The sequence below is a fragment of the Oncorhynchus gorbuscha genome, linkage group LG07 (assembly GCF_021184085.1).
Source record: "Oncorhynchus gorbuscha isolate QuinsamMale2020 ecotype Even-year linkage group LG07, OgorEven_v1.0, whole genome shotgun sequence".
NCBI classification, from domain to species: domain Eukaryota; kingdom Metazoa; phylum Chordata; class Actinopteri; order Salmoniformes; family Salmonidae; genus Oncorhynchus; species Oncorhynchus gorbuscha.
In genome coordinates, this window is record NC_060179.1 from 84,570,590 (window position 1) to 84,597,003 (window position 26,414).

The 26,414-nt window shown below is 45.4% G+C and overlaps 2 protein-coding genes across 2 annotated transcripts in view; one reads left to right on the forward strand and one right to left on the reverse strand.

Moving 5' to 3' along the window:
- LOC124040443 (pantothenate kinase 3-like) overlaps window positions 1-8,527 on the reverse strand; it is a 29,896-nt gene extending 21,369 nt beyond the window's left edge. The window contains exon 1 of the mRNA XM_046357648.1: window positions 7,472-8,527. Coding sequence (XP_046213604.1) covers window positions 7,472-7,730 — 259 coding nt within the window. The 5' untranslated portion in view covers window positions 7,731-8,527. The remainder of the gene's footprint in view (window positions 1-7,471) is intronic.
- Window positions 8,528-20,945: 12,418 nt separating this feature from the next.
- Window positions 20,946-25,512, forward strand: LOC124039396 (5-hydroxytryptamine receptor 7-like). The gene is made up of 2 exons (XM_046355360.1): window positions 20,946-21,701; window positions 23,159-25,512. The coding sequence occupies exons 1-2, from the start codon at window positions 21,169-21,171 to the stop codon at window positions 23,955-23,957; spliced, it is 1,332 nt and encodes a 443-aa protein (XP_046211316.1). The 5' UTR covers window positions 20,946-21,168; the 3' UTR covers window positions 23,958-25,512.
- The last annotated feature ends 902 nt before the right edge of the window (window positions 25,513-26,414 follow it).

The window sequence follows — 26,414 nt, forward strand, 5'->3', positions numbered from 1 at the left end:
AGGTCCTGAATATAGTCGATAGGACCAACACTAGGTCCTGAATATAGTCGATAGGACCAACACTAGGCTCTGAATATAGTCGATAGGACCAACACTAGGCCCTGAATAATATCGATAGGACCAACACTAGGTCCTGAATATAGTCGATAGGACCAACACTAGGTCCTGAATATAGTCGATAGGACCAACACTAGGTCCTGAATATAGTCGATAGGACCAACACTAGGTCCTGAATATAGTCGATAGGACCAACACTAGGTCCTGAATATAGTCGATAGGACCAACACTAGGTCCTGAATATAGTCGATGGGACCAACATTAGGTCCTGAATATAGTCGATAGGACCAACACTAGGTCCTGAATATAGTCGATAGGACCAACATTAGGTCCTGAATATAGTCGATAGGACCAACATTAGGCCCTGAATATAGTCGATAGGACCAACATTAGGCCCTGAATATAGTCGATAGGACCAACACTAGGCTCTGAATATAGTCGATAGGACCAACACTAGGCTCTGAATAATATCGATAGGACCAACACTAGGCTCTGAATATAGTCGATAGGACCAACACTAGGCTCTGAATATAGTCGATAGGACCAACACTAGGCTCTGAATATAGTCGATAGGACCAACACTAGGTCCTGAATATAGTCGATAGGACCAACATTAGGTCCTGAATATAGTCGATAGGACCAACATTAGGTCCTGAATATAGTCGATAGGACCAACACTAGGTCCTGAATATAGTCGATAGGACCAACACTAGGCCCTGAATATAGTCGATAGGACCAACACTAGGCTCTGAATAATATCGATAGGACCAACATTAGGTCCTGAATATAGTCGATAGGACCAACACTAGGCCCTGAATATAGTCGATAGGACCAACACTAGGTCCTGAATATAGTCGATAGGACCAACATTAGGTCCTGAATATAGTCGATAGGACCAACACTAGGCCCTGAATATAGTCGATAGGACCAACACTAGGTCCTGAATATAGTCGATAGGACCAACACTAGGTCCTGAATATAGTCGATAGGACCAACATTAGGCTCTGAATATAGTCGATAGGACCAACACTAGGCTCTGAATAATATCGATAGGACCAACACTAGGTCCTGAATATAGTCGATAGGACCAACACTAGGTCCTGAATATAGTCGATAGGACCAACATTAGGTCCTGAATATAGTCGATAGGACCAACATTAGGCTCTGAATATAGTCGATAGGACCAACACTAGGTCCTGAATATAGTCGATAGGACCAACACTAGGCCCTGAATAATATCGATAGGACCAACACTAGGTCCTGAATATAGTCGATAGGACCAACACTAGGTCCTGAATATAGTCGATAGGACCAACACTAGGCTCTGAATAATATCGATAGGACCAACACTAGGTCCTGAATATAGTTGATAGGACCAACACTACGTCCTGAATATAGTCGATAGGACCAACACTAGGCTCTGAATAATATCGATAGGACCAACACTAGGTCCTGAATATAGTCGATAGGACCAACACTAGGTCCTGAATATAGTCGATAGGACCAACACTAGGCTCTGAATAATATCGATAGGACCAACACTAGGCCCTGAATATAGTCGATAGGACCAACACTAGGCCCTGAATATAGTCGATAGGACCAACACTAGGTCCTGAATATAGTCGATAGGACCCAAGGTCCAGTCGATAGGACCAACACTAGGCTCTGAATATAGTCGATAGGACCAACACTAGGCCCTGAATAATATCGATAGGACCAACACTAGGTCCTGAATATAGTCGATCGGACCAACACTAGGTCCTGAATATAGTCGATAGGACCAACACTAGGCTCTGAATAATATCGATAGGACCAACACTAGGCTCTGAATAATATCGATAGGACCAACACTAGGCTCTGAATATAGTCGATAGGACCAACACTAGGTCCTGAATATAGTCGATAGGACCAACACTAGGCCCTGAATATAGTCGATAGGACCAACACTAGGCTCTGAATAATATCGATAGGACCAACATTAGGTCCTGAATATAGTCGATAGGACCAACACTAGGCCCTGAATATAGTCGATAGGACCAACACTAGGTCCTGAATATAGTCGATAGGACCAACATTAGGTCCTGAATATAGTCGATAGGACCAACACTAGGCCCTGAATATAGTCGATAGGACCAACACTAGGTCCTGAATATAGTCGATAGGACCAACACTAGGTCCTGAATATAGTCGATAGGACCAACATTAGGCTCTGAATATAGTCGATAGGACCAACACTAGGCTCTGAATAATATCGATAGGACCAACACTAGGTCCTGAATATAGTCGATAGGACCAACACTAGGTCCTGAATATAGTCGATAGGACCAACATTAGGTCCTGAATATAGTCGATAGGACCAACATTAGGCTCTGAATATAGTCGATAGGACCAACACTAGGTCCTGAATATAGTCGATAGGACCAACACTAGGCCCTGAATAATATCGATAGGACCAACACTAGGTCCTGAATATAGTCGATAGGACCAACACTAGGTCCTGAATATAGTCGATAGGACCAACACTAGGCTCTGATCGATAGGACCAACACTAGGTCCTGAATATAGTTGATAGGACCAACACTACGTCCTGAATATAGTCGATAGGACCAACACTAGGCTCTGAATAATATCGATAGGACCAACACTAGGTCCTGAATATAGTCGATAGGACCAACACTAGGTCCTGAATATAGTCGATAGGACCAACACTAGGCTCTGAATAATATCGATAGGACCAACACTAGGCCCTGAATATAGTCGATAGGACCAACACTAGGCCCTGAATATAGTCGATAGGACCAACACTAGGTCCTGAATATAGTCGATAGGACCAACACTAGGTCCTGAATATAGTCGATAGGACCAACACTAGGCTCTGAATATAGTCGATAGGACCAACACTAGGCCCTGAATAATATCGATAGGACCAACACTAGGTCCTGAATATAGTCGATCGGACCAACACTAGGTCCTGAATATAGTCGATAGGACCAACACTAGGCTCTGAATAATATCGATAGGACCAACACTAGGCTCTGAATAATATCGATAGGACCAACACTAGGCTCTGAATATAGTCGATAGGACCAACATTAGGCCCTGAATATAGTCGATAGGACCAACACTAGGCCCTGAATATAGTCGATAGGACCAACACTAGGCCCTGAATATAGTCGATAGGACCAACACTAGGCCCTGAATATAGTCGATAGGACCAACATTAGGCCCTGAATATAGTCGATAGGACCAACATTAGGCCCTGAATATAGTCGATAGGACCAACACTAGGCCCTGAATATAGTCGATAGGACCAACACTAGGCCCTGAATATAGTCGATAGGACCAACACTAGGCCCTGAATATAGTCGATAGGACCAACACTAGGCCCTGAATATAGTCGATAGGACCAACATTAGGCCCTGAATATAGTCGATAGGACCAACACTAGGCCCTGAATATAGTCGATAGGACCAACACTAGGCCCTGAATATAGTCGATAGACCAACACTAGGCCCTGAATATAGTCGATAGGACCAACACTAGGCCCTGAATATAGTCGATAGGACCAACACTAGGCCCTGAATATAGTCGATAGGACCAACACTAGGCTCTGAATATAGTCGATAGGACCAACACTAGGCCCTGAATATAGTCGATAGGACCAACACTAGGCCCTGAATATAGTCGATAGGACCAACACTAGGCCCTGAATATAGTCGATAGGACCAACACTAGGCCCTGAATATAGTCGATAGGACCAACACTAGGCCCTGAATATAGTCGATAGGACCAAGAGATACAATGCGGTTGTCGGTGAAAGTGTCCACTAGACTGAAATCTCAGAAGTACCTCTAGAAACCAGAGTAGGACATGCGCGACAACTAGGGCATAACAGAAAACACTATTTGCTCTCTCCAGTCTAACACAATTAGAGCTGAGGAATGCCGACTAGCAGGCTTAACCAATGGGACCGTTGAACGTGCCGGGAGGTCGGTACTAGAAAGAAACTCGACAATAGTGGAGAGAATGTTTCTCAATGTCCCCGAGGGTGTTAAATAATGGCAGAAAAGCCCTGTGACAAAATTTGTAATCTATTCTTGACAAATTTAAAAATAAAATAAAAAACACTGTACCTTGTTTCCTATCATTCTGTATGTTCCGAGTTCCATCGTCGTGGAAACAATAGCAAACCAACTTACCCGGCTTCTTTATGTTTCTGGGTTTCATAGTGGTGTGCTCTGGTGAACGCAAACACACTTATGAATACCCGAAAGAATGCAGGCATGCGAAGTTAAGATCGGTATTTTTACAATCCTTGGTTTCCCCAGTTTCTATTGACACAGCAAATAAAACACTTTCTTGCATCGTGACTTCGTCTCCCAAGTTTTAAACTTCTAACAGAAACCAGGGAAAAAGGGAATGTTGTACATTCGGGGGGGGCGGTGCCCTGGCTCTTGCACCCAACCTTGCAGAGATAGGGGCGGCCGCTGATTGGCCGAAGTACACCAAGCCTTGTTATCAGTATTGATTTCACCTTCTTACTGAGAAGACGGCAACCATGGGGCGACTATTGTCAAAACAAAAAGGAGTCACTTGTTTTCTATTGAATGACAAAATAACGTGGCCGGGTCTAACACCCCGGCGCGGCCGGGTCTAACACCCCGGCGCGGGCGGGTCTAACACCCCGGCGCGGGCGGGTCTAACACCCCGGCGCGGCCGGGTCTAACACCCCGGCGCGGCCGGGTCTAACACCCCGGCGCGGCCGGGTCTAACACCCCGGCGCGGCCGGGTCTAACACCCGGCGCGGCCGGGTCTAACACCCGGCGCGGCCGGGTCTAACACCCGGCGCGGCCGGGTCTAACACCCGGCGCGGCCGGGTCTAACACCCGGCGCGGCCGGGTCTAACACCCGGCGCGGCCGGGTCTAACACCCCGGCGCGGGCGGTCTAACACCCGGCGCGGCCGGGTCTAACACCCGGCGCGGCCGGGTCTAACACCCGGCGCGGGCGGGTCTAACACCCCGGCGCGGCCGGGTCTAACACCCCGGCGCGGCCGGGTCTAACACCCCGGCGCGGCCGGGTCTAACACCCCGGCGCGGCCGGGTCTAACACCCCGGCGCGGCCGGGTCTAACACCCCGGCGCGGCCGCGTCTAACACCCCGGCGCGGCCGCGTCTAACACCCCGGCGCGGCCGCGTCTAACACCCCGGCGCGGCCGAGTCTAACACCCCGGCGCGGCCGCGTCTAACACCCCGGCGCGGCCGCGTCTAACACCCCTGCGCGGCTGCGTCTAACACCCCAGCGCGGCCGGGTCTAACACCCCAACGCGGCCGGGTCTAACACCCCAACGCGGCCGGGTCTAACACCCCAACGCGGCCGGGTCTAACAATAGATCATATCTAGCACATCATTGTTAATATTAGGAGCAAACTAATTTAAAAGGATGGCTAACTAACAGTCTAAAGTAGTCACAGCCCCTTTACCTGAATGTTGACTCTGAAATGGTGCTGCCGGGCAAAAGACTAAACGTATACAGTCAGAATGTCTACAACATACGAGCATCAACCAAAACAACCAAGGCTTTCCTCACTGGGACGACAACCTGGCCCCTATAATGATCATGCAAGACATTCAGTACCATGCATAGCTGGCTATGCAACTTCTTTAATTACATGTAACACAGTGGCTTACAAACCTCTACCCCGTTACCCCCCCCCCCGGTGACTCCTATCACAATGTTGTTGTAAACCTAAACTAGCTCACCTGATGAACCTGCCAGTAATCAAGTGCTCGATGATTAGTTGACAGACTAAAATCGTGTGGTGGGAAAAATACCCATGTGTCATACTTGAGTCAAAGTCAAGAGACCTTAATAGTAAATTACTCAATTAAAAGTCACCCAGTAAAATTCTACTTGAGTAAAAGTTTAAAAGAATTTTTGCTTTAAATATACTTGAGTATCAAAAGGTAAAAAAAATCATTTAAATTTCCTTATATTAAGCAAACAAGAGGGCACTATTTTCTAGTTTAAAAAAAATATGTATTTAATGGATAGCCAGGGTCCCACTCCAACACTCAGACATCATTTACCTATAGCCAGGGTCACACTCCAACACTCAGACATCATTTACCTATAGCCAGGGTCACACTCCAACACTCAGACATCATTTACCTATAGCCAGGGGTACACTCCAACACTCAGACATCATTTACCTATAGCCAGGGTCACACTCCAACACTCAGACATCATTTACCTATAGCCAGGGTCCCAGTCCAACACTCAGACATCATTTACCTATAGCCAGGGTCACACTCCAACACTCAGTCCCAGCCAGGGTCCCAGTCCAACACTCAGACATCATTTACCTATAGCCAGGGTCCCACTCCAACACTCAGACATCATTTACCTATAGCCAGGGTCACACTCCAACACTCAGACATCATTTACCTATAGCCAGGGGTACACTCCAACACTCAGACATCATTTACCTATAGCCAGGGTCACACTCCAACACTCAGACATCATTTACAAACAAAGCATGTGTTTAGTGAGTCTGCCGGACCAGAGGCAGTAGGGACGACCAGGGATGTGCTCTGTTTAGTGAGTCCTCCAGATCAGAGACAGTAGGGATGACCAGGGATGTGCTCTGTTTAGTGAGTCCTCCAGATCAGAGACAGTAGGGATGACCAGGGATGTGCTCTGTTTAGTGAGTCCTCCAGATCAGAGACAGTAGGGATGACCAGGGATGTGCTCTGTTTAGTGAGTCCTCCAGATCAGAGGCAGTAGGGATGACCAGGGATGTTCTCTGTTTAGTGAGTCCTCCAGATCAGAGGCAGTAGGGATGACCAGGGATGTGCTCTGTTTAGTGAGTCTGCCAGATAAGAGGCAGTAGGGATGACCAGGGATGTGCTCTGTTTAGTGAGTCTGCCAGATAAGAGGCAGTAGGGATGACCAGGGATGTGCTCTGTTTAGTGAGTCTGCTAGATCAGAGGCAGTAGGGATGACCAGGGATGTGCTCTTGATAAGTGTGTGAATTAGACCATTTTACTGTCCTGCGAAGCATTAAAAATATAACGACTACTTTTTTGGGGGTGTCAGGGAAATTGTATTAATTAAAAAGTAAATCATTTTCTTTAGGAATGTAGTGGAGTAAAAGTACTTGTCAAAAATGTAAATAGTAAAGTACAGATACCACCAAAAACTACATAAGTAGTATTTTAAAGTATTTTTAATAAAGGACTTTAAACCACTGGGGGTAATAGCTGTGGAATAGTTAAAAAAAACATGTTACGGTTGAGGGGTTTGAAAACCCCGCATGTAGCTGCCTAACAAATTGTGTAATTTTGATGAGTTAACACAGAAATGACTAAATGCAAAAATTGCACCTGCAAACACACAATTGTCAGTGTCACTTACGTGGTCTGTTTCTCTTCACCGACTCAACTCTTCTTCGTAACCGGCATCTTTTCGCAGGAGATGACCCATTGGCTTCGACGTGATCGGGCTGCAGGTGATGGAAGTGTTCAATATTGCTACTGTCACCACTACAGTTTCCACTTGATTTGTAAGCGTTACAGCCGCCGATGTTAGCCTGGGAATGAAACTCCCTCTGAAGTCCGTTGGCATGACAAGATCCGGACCCTTTTTTCCCGATAATTGCTTTTGCTTTATCCATTGTCGCAGTTGTCCAGCTACTTCAGATATCCGACTAAATTAACTAAACTAAGCGAAACAAAGAGCTGCTGTCTCTATCTAGCTCGTACGATAAAATACCACCCTGCGCACCCTCCTTAATTATTTTTTTTTAAACGAAATTGCTCGAGTATAAAATATTTCTTCGCTCTTAGTACCAATAATGTGCGCCTTTTATTTAGCTGACAAAAGGTGTAAAGACCTATCCGCCTCAACACGTTTTGGCCAGGAGGTGACTGTCGGTCATTTACTTCCGACTTTTACACCCGGCCGCTACCGCAGTCTGAGTTAAAACAGCCGGTTAACGAGCTAGTTACGTCACAAGTAATGGCTCCCGAACCCGTGTGCCCTCTCCGGGGGACACAGGCTATGGTCACTGCTATTTATGATCCTTGGGCCGTCCCTGCCATTACCTTAACACATAACCTTAATGCATTACTTTAACGCACGACCTTAACGCATTACCTTAACGCATTACCTTTAACGCACTACCTTAATGCATTACTTTAACGCATTACCTTAACCATGTCAACTGCAATGAGGGGTAGGGACGTCCCAACGATCCCAGATAGTAGGGTCCCAAAGGCACCCGTTCTCGTTCTATACAGAAAATACAAACAAGCGTTCGGGTTTATAAATGCAATAAGCAGAACGGTCGCGTTATAGCTTAACCTTAGGCTTTGGATAAAATAATGATGGTTAGATTATGTAAAGTTACTTCCCTCTGGATGTAGGCTGACGTTCAGCCATGGCTGTGCCATATTTCTAGGTATGTGCTGCAGTTGTCGCCACTGGGCCGTCGTGTTGAGGTGATTTATAACACACACGCCGCTAAGCAGAGGGCATGACCAGTCAGGCTGTGATGAACATTTTCCTATGTGTTGAAACGGATGCAGATGGAAAAGCTGTTTACTTCTCTGCTATGTCATATTGTTCTTCCCCACCCTAGCTTTTCAGAGGTGATTATGAAGCTTTTGTTTTCACCTGTGTATCACTCAGTGGGTCAGAGTTGAAGGGTGGCTTTTGTCGATATTTTGTAGACGACATCACGAGGAAACTGTCAGCGTGTATCTTTGGGTGTTGTCGACATTACCTTGTTTTGTCCTGGCACTGAAACTATACCAACAGGTCACTGTTGTTGATGGGTGCAGAGGGTCCCTGGTTCGCGCCCGGGTATGGGCGAGGGGACGGTCTAAAAGTGTTCCTGTTTCATACATAATAGATTAAGGCTCCTCGGGTTCATGAGTGAAGCTGTTCCAGTCCAAAACTTCTCAATACCCTAGTTTGTGAGACGGATTCATTACTGTGTAGTTTAAATTATGTCATTTTTAAATGAGGGTTCATTTTTTTTGTATTTCAGTCAGTTGTTTACTTATTTAAATTAAAGGGTGTTTTGCCTTTCACGCCAGCGAACCAGGTATTGTCGTGATCCTCGCTAAACGAGCCATGTCACAATTCCAACCAAGTGGGTTCACCTTATTGGTGTGACGCGAAGGGTGTTTGCCTTTCACGCCAGAGACCCAGATTTGCTTCGTTCCCTGCCCCGCGGGTTCACTACACTGGTGTCAGAAGTGGGATGGCGGCCCGGACGTGTGAGGGGGCTGAGTAGTTGGCGCACGGAACATACCTACTACAGAAGGTTGGTTGCACCTTAAATTGTGGAGGACGTGCTTGTGGCAATGGCTGGAGCGAATAAGTGGAACGGTATCAAATATATCAAACATATTGTAATGACCCGACTAGATCATAAAGGAACAATTGTCCAGACAGAGGCTTGAGTTTACGAATTGACGGTTTATTACACCAACTTTACACAGGCTACTGTTTGGGCCGTAGCATACGCCAAATAGATGACACAAGCCAATCGTGACCTTCTCTTGTGAAGCCCAGACGTAAGAGAGAGAGAACAAAAGCTGAACCTGGTCTTAACTTCCAATGCTCCACCCCCCTGCCCAACCCCCCTCCACGCCACTCCACCAACCACCAGGATGCCCGGCATCAGAACATTCCAGGCATTCCCGTGATTGGCAGATAGCAGGTTGATTGACAGGTTGGACCCCGCGTTCACCGGGTACTGGTCAGTACAACACAACCACCTCCTAGCCTAACACATAACACACAGCTGTCTGTGCGGGTCGCTACAATATGGTTCTATGGTTTCCATGTATTTGATACCATTCCATTGCTCCGTTCCAGACATTATTATGATCCGTCCTCCCCTCAGCAGCCTCCACTGGTACCTACCCGTTCCGGACGGGGCAGTGGAGCGATCCTCGCTATATGAGGCGCGTTTACAATCCCCACCAAGTGGTCTACCCTGTTGGCGCGATGCGTGTGGTGTTTGTATTTTACGCCAGCGACCCCGGTTTGCTCCCCTGCCCGCACCGTTCACTACAGCAGGGCTATGTTTAGGAATTGCATCTTTTTAAAAGGCCATTTCCGATTGAGGCGACGTAGCCTAAGGCATTTTAACGTGAATGGGACTTTTGCGAATGTTTTTGTCTTTCAAAGCCTCAATTTAATTTAAATTTTTACCTTTATTTAACCAGTTAAGAACATATTCTTATTTTTAATGACGGCCTGGGAACAGTGGGTTAACTGCCTGTTCAGGGGCAGAACGACAGATTTGTACCTTGTCAGCTCGGGGGTTTGAACTGGCAACCTTCCGGTTACTAGTCCAACGCTCTAACCACTAGGCCTCAATGCCTATAATCGAGGCCTCAGTCAATCTACCTGGTACAATAAGGGATCAAAAACATACAACAAAATATGTGATAGTCTGATTGCTGTCTGCCCCATTTAACAAGTGCCTAAAAGTCCTTCTGTAGCTCAGTTGGTAGAGCATGGCGCTTGTAACGCCAGGGTAGTGGGTTCGATCCCCGGGACCACCCATACGTAGAATGTATGCACACATGACTGTAAGTCGCTTTGGATAAAAGCGTCTGCTAAATGGCATATATTATTATTATATTATTTTGTTCCTATTGAAATGTACATTTGTTTTAATCTATCGGTTATGAGAGATGTTATTCTAGTCTTGTTCATGTCTGCGATCTTTGTAGAAATGTTCACCAGTATGTACTGTTTTTTTTGTGCTATTTGCCTCACAACATAAGACTCAATTAAGCATGTATGAGGAACAGTACACTGTAAACAAAAAACATATATGTTATTTCACAGGACTTTAATAGGTCATTTTTAAACATGCATTTTTCAGGACATTTTCTGTAATTAATATTCACATTTTCTTTGCACTGTGATTTTACGAAACAAAATTCAGTGGTTTTACAGTAACTTATTCTATACAGTGAATAATACATATGGTGTAGAGTTAGTTGGCTTTCACTTGGTAAATGTAGTTTTGACGAATGTCCATAGAAACTAAACTGAGGGTTATCTGACTGGAGCATTACTACCATCTAGTGGACAGAAACAGGAAGTAGAAGAAATAGACATTAGAACATGGGCGGGGCAATTCCATTCCTCCAGGGCCTGTGATTGGTGTCACAGTTTTGTCCCACTTATTGACACACCTGACTCCAATAATCACCTAATCATGACCTTCAGTTTAGAATGACATTTGACACATCAGCTGTGTTTGCCAGGGTTGTAGAAGAAAAAAAGTGTGACCCCAAGCAGGCCACTCGAGGACTGGAGTTGCCAACCGCTACCTTGAGAACGTAAACGGCTGTTAGAGGCAAGTTCTTTATTCTTCTGGAAACAAGTAGACGATGTTGTGTTTGGTGTTTAATTTAACCTCGTCACCATAACAACAATAGAATGCAACACATTGCCGTTTCATAAAGACTGTTTGACAGTGTACTCTTAGCATTTCTATATTAAGGCTTTTTGTCGTTTAAAAAAGAAGCCCAGAGCTTTTCATGATCTATTTGAGGGGTTGAACCATGTATTTCTGTTCCTCAGAATGTTACACAGATAATAATACAATATATTTCTCTTTATTTTCCCCATGCCAGCTTCTAGGACACAACATACCACCGCCATTCATGGAATATCACTGAACAACTATAGGACAACTACACCAGGACATCTACACCAGGACATCTACACCAGGACATCTACACCAGGACAACTACACCAGGACAACTACACCAGGACAACTACACCAGGACATCTACACCAGGACAACTACACCAGGACATCTACACCAGGACAACTACACCAGGACATCTACACCAGGACATCTACACCAGGACAACTACACCAGGACATCTACACCAGGACAACTATACCAGGACAACTACACCAGGACAACTATACCAGGACAACTACACCAGGACATCTACACCAGGACAACTACACCAGGACAACTACACCAGGACATCTACACCAGGACAACTACACCAGGACAACTACACCAGGACAACTACACCAGGACAACTACACCAGGACAACTACACCAGGACAACTACACCAGGACAACTACACCAGGACAACTACACCAGGACATCTACACCAGGACATCTACACCAGGACATCTACACCAGGACATCTACACCAGGACAACTACACCAGGACAACTACACCAGGACAACTACACCAGGACAACTACACCAGGACAACTACACCAGGACAACTACACCAGGACAACTACACCAGGACAACTACACCAGGACAACTACACCAGGACAACTACACCAGGACAACTACACCAGGACAACTACACCAGGACAACTACACCAGGACAACTACACCACCGTCATTCATGGAAAGTCGTCACAAGGACTGTGTACTCTCGTAATTTAAGCCCTTTAATCCTTAAGAGTCTATTGACGCCCCCGTGCGTAACATAATGAAGAAATCCCCATCAAAATCTTTGTTTAAGCTCGAGATATAAGGTTTTTTACCGGGGCTGCTTCTCTGCGGTGGGAAGTGGCTGAGCTACAGTTGTGTTTGTCAGAACAGGAGAGGCATCCCAAAAAATCGGTCTTCTTATGAAAACGTCTGAACGGTTTGGCCTGTAAACTACACTGAACAAAAATATATACGCAACATGCAACAATTTCTAAGATTTTACTGAGTTACAGTTCATACAAGGAGATCAGTTAATTTAAATAAATTATTTAGGCCCTAATCTATGGATTTCACATGATTGGGAATACAGATATATATATTTTTTTATTACCTCTATTTAACTAGGTAAGTGAGTTAAGAACTCATTCTTATTTACAGTGACACCCTAGGAACAGTGGGTTAACTGCCTTGTTCAGGGGCAGAATAACTGTTTTTTTTTTTTACCTTGTCGGCTCAGTGATTCGATTTTGTAACTTCTCAGTTATTAGTCCAACGCTCTAACCACTAGGCTACCTGCCGCCCATCTGTTGGTCTCAGATACAGTACCCTAAATAAAAATGGTAGGGGTGTGGCTCAGAAAACCAGCCAATATCTGGTGTGACCACCATTTGCCTCATGCAGTGCGATATCACCTTCACATAGAGTTGATCAGGCTGTTGACTGTGGCCTCTGGAATGTTCCACTCTTCTTTAATGGCTGTGTGAAATCGATGGATATTGTCATTCATGTCAAGACCCTGGTGAGGATAACGAGCACGCAGATGAGCTTCCCTGAGATGGTTTCTGACAGTTTGTGCAGAAATGATTCATTTGTGCAAACCCACAGTTTCATCAGCTGTCCATGTGGCTGGTGTCTGACGATCCCGCAGGTGTAGAAGCTAGATGTGGAGTTCCTGGGCTGGTGTGGTTACAGGTGGTCTGCAGTTGTGAGGCCGGTTGGACGTACTGCCAAATTCTCTAAAACAACGTTGGAGGCGGCTTATGGTAGAGGAATTAACTTTAAATTCTCTGGCAACAGCTCCGGTGAACATTCAAACAGTCAGCGAGCCAATTGCACGCTCCCTCAAAACATAAGACATCTACGGCATTGTATCGTGTGACAAAACTGCACATTTTAGTGGCCTTTTATTGTCCCCAGCACAAGGTGCACCAGTGTAAGCTTCTTGATATGTCACACCTGTCAGGTGGATGGATTATATTGATAAAGGATAAAATGCTCACTAACAGGGATGTCAACAAACGTGTGCACAACATTTGTGATAAATAGTATTTTTGAGCGTCTGGATAATTTCGGTGATCTTTTATTTCAGCTCATGGAACATGGGACCAACATTTTACATGTTGCGTTTTCATATTTTTGTTCGGTGTATAATTAAAAGAAAATGTTACATTTAATTGTAAAACTATAATATTCTACAGGACAAAATAGTATTCCAATTGCTCACATGAGAATAAAATTACAATTATATACAGTACCACTTACGTGGGGGATAATTTCTCCCTTCAAAACTTGCCATGTGGCAACAGCTCTTTTGTTCAGTCTATTGTTCAAGCTGGTGAAACTTCCCATATGAAGGTCCTATGTAACACTGCAGATATAGTGTCACTTGTCATCTTCTGCCAACACGGCAGGAGTGATTTACAGTGTATTCAAATAAAATGTGATTTTGGTTTGCTTGAGTAGGCCTAATCGTTAGTGTCTCCAGAAGGCTTTAAGGCTAAAGACTACAGTTGGTCAGTTAATCCTATGAGGCCACATGGTGGCGCTATTGTAAAATACTATACAAATAGTATTTTGCTCAATGGTCCATAGTCTCATTGCCAATATCTGATGATAAACTCCTTGATTCATAGTTATGTTCTTCTCGAAGAACACATTTTGAAAAATGACTCAAAATAAAGCCTCTACATATTTCCCTGAGCATTACATTACATTTAAGTCATTTAGCAGACGCTCTTATCCAGAGCGACTTACTTAGGTATTGTGAGAAATTGGCCGATTTGAAATGATCTGATCAGATTTGGGCAAGTCAGATAGGCTTAAATGTTAGAATTTGGGTTTACAAAACTGAAAAAAATAAGATTCTGACCCTCTGGATAAGGATTTGGTAATCTGATCTTTCAATCGGGCTTGAATGTCGTTTTTTTTCTGTTTTTCAAAACTCAAAGGATAGTTTTGATGCCCAAAAATCAGGATGATCAAGACTAGAACGGTGGCTTCAGGGTGGATATAGATGATCAACCAATAAATGTCACGGTAACTATGTTAAACTGCCTGCAGTATAGGTATGTGGTGAGTAGTTGGTCTGACCAATCAGAATCTCTGCTTCAAGATTGTTTTGATTGGTCAGACTGGGAAATCCTCCAGGTTGCCTCTGAAAATTATGTATGTATGTATGTATGTATGTATGTATGTATGTATGTATGTATGTGTGTATGTATGTACCAGACTCTGACATTGCTCACTTGGATATTTCTTAGGATGTTGGGGGAGTTTTTAATTTAACTAGGCAAGTCAGTTAAGAACAAATTCTTATTTACAATGACAACCTACACCAGCCAAACCCAGATGACGCTGGGCCAACTGTGTGCCGCCCTATTGGACTCCCAATCACGGTCGGTTGTAATTCAGCCTGGAATTGAACCGGGGTCTGTAGTGCCACCTCTAGCGCTAAGATGCAGTGTCTTAGAACGCTGCGCCACAGAGGAAGTGTCTGTAGGTCTGCTTTGTAAAACAATAAAGAGAGCGCAGCTTTCTTCTTAAAAGACAGAGGTCACATCCCACATTTTATACAGACTACAATAATGAGTCCTAAAACCATCCCCAGTCATAAAACATATTTCTGATTGGAAAACGGAGTTCAATCAAAACAGAGGCTGCCGGGTGAATATACATAATGTCGCCATAGTAACCATAGATGTCTGTGTATTGTTCGGTATTACGCCTCTGTTGGAGCTAGAAACATTAGCATTATGTTTCACCTGTGATAACATCTGCAAAATATATGTACAAGACCAATAAAATGTGATTTTGATTTTGTTATATTGATATGTTTCTAATAAATGAATCAACTGACTTCTAAGGGATATACAGAGTATTATTTCTAATTAAGGTATCTTTCTTCAGGCCTGTTCAGTAGATGGAGAGGCCTGTTCAGTAGATGGAGAGGCCTGTTCAGTAGATGGAGAGGCCTGTTCAGTAGATGGAGAGGCCTGTTCAGTAGATGGAGAGGCCTGTTCAGTAGATGGAGAGGCCTGTTCAGTAGATGGAGAGGCCTGTTCAGTAGATGGAGAGGCCTGTTCAGTAGATGGAGAGGCCTGTTCAGTAGATGGAGAGGCCTGTTCAGTAGATGGAGAGGCCTGTTCAGTAGATGGAGAGGCCTGTTCAGTAGATGGAGAGGTCTGTTCAGTAGATGGAGAGGCCTGTTCAGTAGATGGAGAGGCCTGTTCAGTAGATGGAGAGGCCTGTTCAGTAGATGGAGAGGCCTGTTCAGTAGATGGAGAGGCCTGTTCAGTAGATGGAGAGGCCTGTTCAGTAGATGGAGAGGCCTGTTCAGTAGATGGAGAGGCCTGTTCAGTAGATGGAGAGGCCTGTTCAGTAGATGGAGAGGCCTGTTCAGTAGATGGAGAGGCCTGTTCAGTAGATGGAGAGGCCTGTTCAGTAGATGGAGAGGCCTGTTCAGTAGATGGAGAGGCCTGTTCAGTAGATGGAGAGGCCTGTTCAGTAGATGGGAGGCCTGTTCAGTAGATGGAGAGGCCTGTTCAGTAGATGGAGAGGCCTGTTCAGTAGATGGAGAGGCCTGTTCAGTAGATGGAGAGGCCTGTTCAGTAGATGGAGAGGCCTGTTCAGTAGATGGAGAGGCCTGTAGATGGAGAGGCCTGTTCAGTAGATGGAGAGGCCTGTTCAGTAGATGGAGAGGCCTGTTGTAGATGGAGGTCTGTTCAGTAGATGGAGAGGCCTGTTCAGTAGATGGAGAGGCCTGTTCAGTAGATGGAGAGGTCTGTTCAGTAGATGGAGAGGCCTGTTCAGTAGATGGAGAGGCCTGTTCAGTAGATGGAGAGAGAGGCCTGTTCAGTAGATGGAGAGGCCTGTTCAGTAGATGGAGAGGCCTGTTCAGTAGATGGAGAGGTCTGTTCAGTAGATGGAGAGGCCTGTTCAGTAGATGGAGAGGCCTGTTCAGTAGATGGAGAGGCCTGTTCAGTAGATGGAGAGGCCTGTTCAGTAGATGGAGAGGTCTGTTCAGTAGATGGAGAGGCCTGTTCAGTAGATGGAGAGGCCTGTTCAGTAGATGGAGAGGCCTGTTCAGTAGATGGAGAGGTCTGTTCAGTAGATGGAGAGGCCTGTTCAGTAGATGGAGAGGCCTGTTCAGTAGATGGAGAGGCCTGTTCAGTAGATGGAGAGGCCTGTTCAGTAGATGGAGAGGTCTGTTCAGTAGATGGAGAGGCCTGTTCAGTAGATGGAGAGGTCTGTTCAGTAGATGGAGAGGCCTGTTCAGTAGATGGAGAGGCCTGTTCAGTAGATGGAGAGGCCTGTTCAGTAGATGGAGAGGCCTGTTCAGTAGATGGAGAGGCCTGTTCAGTAGATGGAGAGGTCTGTTCAGTAGATGGAGAGGTCTGTTCAGTAGATGGAGAGGCCTGTTCAGTAGATGGAGAGGTCTGTTCAGTAGATGGAGAGGCCTGTTCAGTAGATGGAGAGGCCTGTTCAGTAGATGGAGAGGCCTGTTCAGTAGATGGAGAGGCCTGTTCAGTAGATTGAGAGGCCTGTTCAGTAGATGGAGAGGTCTGTTCAGTAGATGGAGAGGCCTGTTCAGTAGATGGAGAGGCCTGTTCAGTAGATGGAGAGGCCTGTTCAGTAGATGGAGAGGCCTGTTCAGTAGATTGAGAGGCCTGTTCAGTAGATGGAGAGGCCTGTTCAGTAGATGGAGAGGCCTGTTCAGAGCACTGAATCCAGATTCTGTGATCTTCATATTATATTATATATTTAGTTCTGTAAATGTGCCAGAAGAGGACTGGCCACCCCACATAGCCTGGTTCCTCTCTAGGTTTCTTCCTAGGTTTTGGCCTTTCTAGGGAGTTTTTCCTAGCCACCGTGCTTCTACACCTGCATTGCTTGCTGTTTGGGGTTTTAGGCTGGGTTTCTGTACAGTACTTTGAGATATCAGCTGATGTACGAAGGGCTATATAAATAAATTTTATTTGATAAATTTAAAAAAATGCATATTAATATTAATATATTAATAGAAAAAAATAAAAAGAGGGACTACGGAATCAAAACAAATAAACAAAAAACAGATTCCAGATAATTCTGAACCGGATTTGAAAGGTTTTGAAAAGACCGGGCCCTGGTACCTTTAGTCTTATGAATAATACAGGACAGGTCAGATAAACCCCCTTTAATACAGGGACAGGTCAGATAAACCCCCTTTAATTCAGGGACAGGTCAGATAAACCCCCTTTAATTCAGGGACAGGTCAGATAAACCCCCTTTAATTCAGGGACAGGTCAGATAAACCCCCTTTAATACAGGGACAGGTCAGATAAACCCCCTTTAATACAGGACAGGTCAGGGACAGGTCAGATAACCACCCTTTAATACAGGACAGGTCAGATAAACCCCCTTTAATACAGGGACAGGTCAGATAAACCCCCTTTAGTACAGGGACAGGTCAGATAAACCCCCTTTAGTACAGGGACAGGTCAGATAAACACCCTTTAGTACAGGGACAGGTCAGATAAACCCCCTTTAATTCAGGGACAGGTCAGATAAACCCCCTTTAATACAGGGACAGGTCAGATAAACCATCTTTAATACAGGACAGGTCAGGGACAGGTCCGATAAACCCCCTTTAATACAGGACAGGTCAGGGACAGGTCAGATAAACCCCCTTTAATACAGGACAGGTCAGGGACAGGTCAGATAAACCCCCTTTAATACAGGACAGGTCAGGGACAGGTCAGATAAACCCCCTTTAATACAGGACAGGTCAGATAAACCCCCTTTAATACAGGGACAGGTCAGATAAACCCCCTTTAATACAGGGACAGGTCAGATAAACACCCTTTAATACAGGACAGGTCAGATAAACCCCCTTTAATACAGGGACAGGTCAGATAAACCCCCTTTAATACAGGGACCGGTCAGATAAACCTACTTTAGTACAGGGACAGGTCAGATAAACCCACTTTAATACAGGGACAGGTCAGATAAACACCCTTTAATACAGGGACAGGTCAGATGTAAATGTAAATGTAATAAACCCCATTTAATACAGGGACAGGTCAGATAAACCCCCTTTAATACAGGGACAGGTCAGATAAACCCCCTTTAATACAGGGACAGGTCAGATAAACCCCATTTAATACAGGGACAGGTCAGATAAATGTACTTCATGACATACTTAGCTGTGATCCAGAGAGCAGGTGTCAATCAGATTACTGTACTTCATTTATTGGTACATTTGCACAGATAATGTACCCACGCTGACACACACACACACACACACACACACACACACACACACACACACACACACACACACACACACACACACACACACACACACACACACACACACACACACACACACACACACACACACACACACACACACACACACACACACACACACACACACACGGGTCAAGTGCACAACAGCAGTAGGTAGCATACGGGATATTGAAACTGGTAACCTCGAGGCTACTGCCACCGCCATTACATATACCTAACTATTTACCTGTTGTAATAATGAATTCAGGAGAGGGGGAGGGGCAGCCCTGACTGGGACTCAAACCTGGGTCGAGCAACTGTCGGGCCAACATCTTAACCGCTACACCAAGAGGTCCGAACCTCTTGACAAGGTCGCTAGGTGTTGAGTTAAAGTCGCTACATTAACCACTTCCTTTCAGGTGAGCTGATCCTTTCAGGTGAGCTGAGCCGTTCAGGTGAGCTGAGCCGTTCAGGTGAGCTGAGCCTTTCAGGTGAGCTGATCCTTTCAGGTGAGCTGAGCCTTTCAGGTGAGCTGATCCTTTCAGGTGAGCTGAGCCTTTCAGGTGAGCTGAGCCTTTCAGGTGAGCTGAGCCTTTCAGGTGAGCTGAGCCTTTCAGGTGAGCTGAGCCTTTCAGGTGAGCTGATCCTTTCAGGTGAGCTGAGCCTTTCAGGTGAGCTGATCCTTTCAGGTGAGCTGAGCCTTTCAGGTGAGCTGATCCTTTCAGGTGAGCTGAGCCTTTCAGGTGAGCTGATCCTTTCAGGTGAGCTGAGCCTTTCAGGTGAGCTGAGCCTTTCAGGTGAGCTGAGCCTTTCAGGTGAGCTGAGCCTTTCAGGTGAGCTGAGCCTTTCAGGTGAGCTGATCCTTTCAGGTGAGCTGAGCCTTTCAGGTGAGCTGAGCCTTTCAGGTGAGCTGAGCCTTTCAGGTGAGCTGATCCTTTCAGGTGAGCTGAGCCTTTCAGGTGAGCTGAGCCTTTCAGGTGAGCTGATCCTTTCAGGTGAGCTGATCCTTTCAGGTGAGCTGAGCCTTTCAGGTGAGCTGAGCCTTTCAGGTGAGCTGAGCCGTTCAGGTGAGCTGATCCTTTCAGGTGAGCTGAGCCTTTCAGGTGAGCTGAGCCGTTCAGGTGAGCTGTCCCCACCCTCTCTACAACAGGTTCCTCACATGTACACACCATGGCCATCAAAGGCTCCATCCCACTTCTGACACTAGTGTGGCAGTTGTACGCAGGTCTCAAACCCTGTTCTGCTAGCCCCTAGGCACACCAGCTAGCTACTGCTCCAATAAGGGGTACAACAATGTACCAGTCAAACGTTTGGACACACTTACTCAGTCCAGGATTTGTCTGTATTTATTTTATTTTTACTATTTTCTACATTGTAGAATAATAGTGCAGACATCAAAACCTTGCAATAACACATATGGAATCATGTAGTAACCAACAACAACAACAAGTGTTCAAATCCAATCCTAATCTATTTTAAAGTAGCCACCCTTTGCCAGCCTTGATGACAGCTCTGCACACTCTATGCTAGCTACTGTTCCAAAAAGGGTTACGACAATATATATATATATGTATGTCTTTAAAAAAAAAATTGTTAAATGATGTTGTTGTGGCCATATTGTAGCATTACAATTAGTAGACCTACTCTACAACACCTGATTTAGTTGCCAATGAAGGTATGTTGATACGCCCCCCCCCCCATCCGTTATTGTCCATAGCCGCATTGGATTGGTTGGCTATTCAGATAACGTCATGCTTGTTCAATGTCTTGAATAAATCAGCGAGACATTTAGAACGACTCCAACGTTCTAGGTGTTCCTGACGTCACTTGTCAATCAGTTAGCGTATAATTGCACTGACACGGCCGCAGGAGCTGTTATTTCTCCGTGGTGACCAGAGATGTTCACAGAGAAACGTTTTAAGGTCGTTTTTGATAACATGCTTGCTTGATGAATAATGTTCTTAGAATAGAGCAATTTGCGTGTTTCCTACTACTAGGAATGTGCGCTCTGCGCGGAGGATGCAGATGAGTCATTTACATCACACATGCACATCTGTGCGTAGGCCTACAGGCTATGTCATTTTACGGGGTTGCAAGTTCATGGATAAAAACCAACCAGCATGTTCGTGGATGCAGATGGAACTTTCAACAACAGCAACATGAAATCTTATGTGATGGAGAAAGCGAAAGAGCCCGGTGCAACAAATATGATTTCGGAGGCGCTCGTTGCACACTTGCTGAAGATTGCGCAAGAGGCGGCGGAGGCAGTATCCGCCACTTCGCAGTCTTCAACTCTGCTGATGGAGAATGGGACTCGGTGTGGGGAGCAAATTCTGAACTACGACAAGGTGGAGAAGGTATTTATTGGAGGGATTCTCACCATGCTCACGCTGTTTACTATCTGCGGGAACTTGCTGGTGGTGATTTCAGTGTGCTTCGTGAAAAAGTTGCGGCAGCCGTCCAACTATCTGATCGTGTCTCTGGCGGTTGCCGACCTTTCAGTCGCGCTAGCAGTTATGCCGTTTGTCAGTATAACGGACCTTATTGGGGGGCAATGGGTTTTTGGCCAAGTCTTCTGCAATGTTTTTATTGCCATGGACGTGATGTGTTGCACTGCATCCATAATGACGCTGTGCGTAATTAGCATAGACAGGTAAGTGTCATTCCAATGCCTATTACCTGCATAATAATAATAATATATGCCATTTAGCAGACGCTTTTATCCAAAGCGACTTACAGTCATGTGTGCATACATTCTACGTATGGGTGGTCCCGGGAATCGAACCCACTACCCTGGCGTTACAAGCGCCATGCTCTACCAACTGAGCTACAGAAGGACCACATAGAAGGAAACGTATTGTTTGTGTCGTGTGACAAGGTGAACGCCGTTTTAATATGGCGGTTAATTATGCATTTAATTGTTAAATTGAGTCTTACATTTTTGTGTCCTGTTTTTTGCACACATACTTGATGAAATCGTGTTTTATAAGCCCATGTGGGCACCAATTGGTGTATCAAATCAAATTCAAATCAAATTTATTTATATAGCCTCAGGAGTAAATGTCAGTTGGTTTTTCATAGCCGATCATTAAGAGTATCTCTACCGCTCCTGCTGTCTCTAGAGAGTTGAAAACAGCAGGTATGGGACAGGTAGCACGTCCAGTGAACAGGTCAGGATTCCATAGCTGCAGGCAGAACAGTTGAAACTGGAGCAGCAGCACGGCCAGGTGGACTGAGGATAGCAAGGAGTCATCATGCCAGGTTGTGCTGAGGCATGGTCCTAGGGCTCAGGTCCTCAGAGAGAAAGAAAGAGAGAATTAGAGAGAGCATACTTAAATTCACACAGGACACCGGATAAGACAGGAGAAGTACTTCAGATATAACAGACTGACCCTAGCCCCCCGTCACATAAACTACTGCAGCATAAATACTGGAGGCTGAGACAGGAGGGGTCAGGAGACACTGTGGCCCCATCCGATGATACCCCCGGACAGAGCCAAACAGGCAGGATATAACCCCACCCACTTTGCCAAAGCACAGCCCCTCACACGACTAGAGGGATATCTTCAACCACCAACTTACCATCCTGAGACAAGGCAGAGTATAGCCCACAAATATCTCCACCACGGCACAACCCAAGGGGGGGCGCCAACCCAGACAGGAAGATTACGTGTAGGCTACTAAATAAAATAAATAATTTAAAAAACAAATGAACACTGATATTTTCATAGTGAATTGAATTTCATAGTGAATTGCTATAGTTATTTTGGTGTGAATTACTCCCCAATGTTTGTCTTTGGAAGTTTTTTTTTTGTAAAAAATTTTTTTAACCTTTATTTAACTAGGCAAGTCAGTTAAGAACAAATTCTTATTTTCAATGACGGCCTAGGAACAGTGGGTTAACTGCCTGTTCAGGGGCAGAACGACAGATTTGTACCTTGTCAGCTCGGGGGTTACTAGTCCAACACTCTAACCACTAGGCTACCCTGCCGCCCCAGTTCCTTGCTGTTCATCCAATGTATTTACAGTAATATGTATCTGTATGTATAAACAGTTCATTTGTTGTTTACAGCTAATTAATTATATGCTTATTTTGTTGTCCGTTCTGAGGTACCTGGGCATAACCAAGCCTCTGACCTACCCTGTGAGACAGAATGGCTGTTGCATGGCCAAGATGGTGGTGTCCGTGTGGCTCCTGTCCGCCTCCATCACCTTGCCCCCCCTCTTCGGCTGGGCCCAGAACGTAAACGACAACAAGGTGTGTCTGATCAGCCAGGACTTTGGTTACACCATCTACTCCACCTCAGTGGCGTTCTACATCCCTGTATCCGTCATGCTCATTATGTACTACCGCATCTACCGCGCCGCCAAGCTCAGTGCCGCCAAGCACACCATCACGGGCTTCCCGCGGGTCGGGGAGGAGGAGGCGCGGGGGGGAGAGGAGGCCATGGAGGAACAGGAGGAGGAAGAGGACAGCGTGGACTGTGTGTCGACCGCTCTGAGGCTCCACAGGGAGGTGGAGGAGCGGTTCTCCCGGCTCGTGAGGAGCAACCGGAGGAACACGTCCATCTTCAAGCGGGAGCAGAAGGCAGCAGCCACCCTGGGGATCGTGGTAGGAGCCTTCAGTGTCTGCTGGATGCCTTTCTTCTTACTGTCCACGGCCAGACCCTTCATCTGCAGGGCGGACTGCCCTAGCTGTGTGCCCTTGTGGGTGGAGAGGACCCTGTTGTGGCTGGGCTATGCCAACTCCCTCCTTAACCCTTTCATCTACGCCTTCTTCAATAGGGACCTGAGGACCACCTACAGCAACCTGCTGCGCTGTCGTTATCGCAACATCAACCGCAAGCTGTCCGCCATCGGGATGCAACAGGCCCTCAAACGGGTGGATAAGACCGACTCTGTTATCTAAATGGTGTTATTGTTGTGGTGTGGTGGGAGCTGTCACACTGAGCACCAGAGTCGACCACATTCTCTCAATGACAATAGGTCAATGTTATCTGCCTGCCTGGTCCTCTACTTAAGATCGTGCATTTCCAGACACAGTCTAGACCTTATTGGTCAGGTCTGATTTATGAAACAACTAAGAATCTATCCTTCCATCTGAATGTGAGTCCATTGCATTGGCTTTGTGTCCGTGACGTTACGGTGCTTTTACCCTGGGCATTTCTCAGTTGTGCTGTAGTTGTGTAGCGTGGTTCGTTCTGCGTTGTGTACTTTTAATTAGGACGCTGCCACAACTGGAGGTCTGCTGGTCAAATTATTTTTATTTGCCTTGCACACGAAGAGACAACACACATTATGTTAACCCTTGGCACAGTTACAGCTCTCAGGCACCTTGCTCGCCGAAGGTCAGGCAAAATGAAATAACAGGTTATGTGTGCCCACATTCAATGCACAACAGCACACCATACAATACAAGCAAAATGATACAGAACATCATTCAGACAACATAAAGACATACCTGCACACGAAGAGACAACACACATTATGTTAACCCTTGCCTAGCTCTCAGGCACCTACGCAAGCACACGGACACTCACTCAAACACTGTCCCAAGTACTCACAAGTTACAATAGATACCCTAGTTAGGGAGCTTTGTGAAACTTGTTAACATAAATCTTTATATTATCCACATTGTAACAAACGTATGGTTGCATAACAGTATATTGTATGACATTATGACGGTTTTATATTAAACCATTTCGAAGCCAAGGACAACATACCTCGCTAGCCGAAGGTCAGGCAAAAGAGAACAATAAGAGGGTACGGAAATACAGATAACCCGCGAAACCAAAATATACAAAACTTTTACAATCACGTATGCAATCATGTATGTACAACATTGAAAAAGTAGTTGTACACCAAAGAAAAACATTAGCTATGCAGCTGTAATTAAAAAACAAAATACACTGAATTATTATTATTATTATCATCAAATTATTAACATCCCCTCTTGACCTGGCCTATTTGAATCGGTCCTTGTTGCATAATCTGGCAATTTGGTGCATAATCTAGGGGAACAACATCACACGGCTACATTTGCACAAACACGATGCCTCAGAACAAGCCATGATGGTTAGCTGTTTCTTGAAGGGGCAATCTACAGCTGATCCATCCATTTTGTTGTTGTTGACTATATTAACAAAAGTATGTGGACACCCCATTCAAATGTGTCGATTTGGCTATTTCAGCGACACCCGTTTCTGACAGGTGTATAAAATCTAGCCCAAGCCAAGCAATGTCCATAGACGAACATTGTCATTAAAATGGCCTTACTGAAAAGCTCAGTGGCTTTCAATGTGGCACCGTCATAAGATGCCACCTTTCCAACAAGCCAGGTCGTCCTGCAAGAGCTGCCCGTCAACTGTAAGGGCTATTATTGTGAAGTGGAAATGTCTAGGAGCAACAACGGCTCAGCCGCGAAGTGGTAGGACACACAAGCTCACAGAACGGGACCGCCGAGTGCTGAAGCGCTGTTGCAGTTGCAACGCTCACTACAGAGTTCCAAACTGCCTCTGGAAGCAACGTAATCAGCACAAGAACCGTTCATCGGGAGCTTCATGAAATGGGTTTCCACGGCCGAGCAGCCGCACACAAGCCTAAGATCACCATGCACAATGACAAGCGTCGGCTGGAGTGGTGTAAAGCTCACCACCATTGGACTCTGGAGCAGTGGAAACACGTTCTCTGGAGTGATGAATCACGCTTCACCATCTGGCAGTCTGATGGACAAATCTGGGTTTGGTGGATGCCAGGAAAATGCTACCTTCCCCAATACATAGTGCCAACTGTAAAGTTTGGTGGAGGAGGAATAATGGTCTGGGGCTGTTTTTCATGGTTCGGGCTAAGCCCCTTAGTTCCAGTGAAGGGAAATCCTAACGCTACAGGATACAATGACATTCTAGACAATTCTGTGCTTCCAACATTGTATATACCCATTTGATTCTTGAAGAATATAACTTATAACTGCCTAATGAGCTTAGTTCAACTGTAGTACCCTATCAGAACCAAAATATAATCTTGTTTTACTCCAATGTTTGTAAACAAAGTAAATGTAAACAAAAACACGTCCGAATGTGTTCCTGTACGTCACGGGCAACAATGTTGTGACTTTGTCAAACAAATCAACCATGGTGTGTTGACGTTGTTCCATGGTTATGTGTAATGCAGACTCTTAAATGCAAACGTTTCCTTGTGACATGTTGGACGTGCCCAAATGGACAATACAACCTACACATGACATTTGACTTCCTGAGTGAGTATGCCCTTTCAATTCCATAAAATATTATTTTACTTCTTCTTCTTCTTCCCAATGTCTGTTCATTTACGTTGAATGTATGTTTGTTGAAGGACATCACATACATAT

Bases quoted from the DNA above. Each gene is read 5' to 3' on its own strand.
- LOC124039396 (XM_046355360.1), top strand. From the start codon at position 21,169: ATGTTCGTGGATGCAGATGGAACTTTCAACAACAGCAACATGAAATCT. The intron at 21,702-23,158 runs GTAAGTGTCATT...GTCCGTTCTGAG, and splicing joins TGCGTAATTAGCATAGACAG to GTACCTGGGCATAACCAAGC.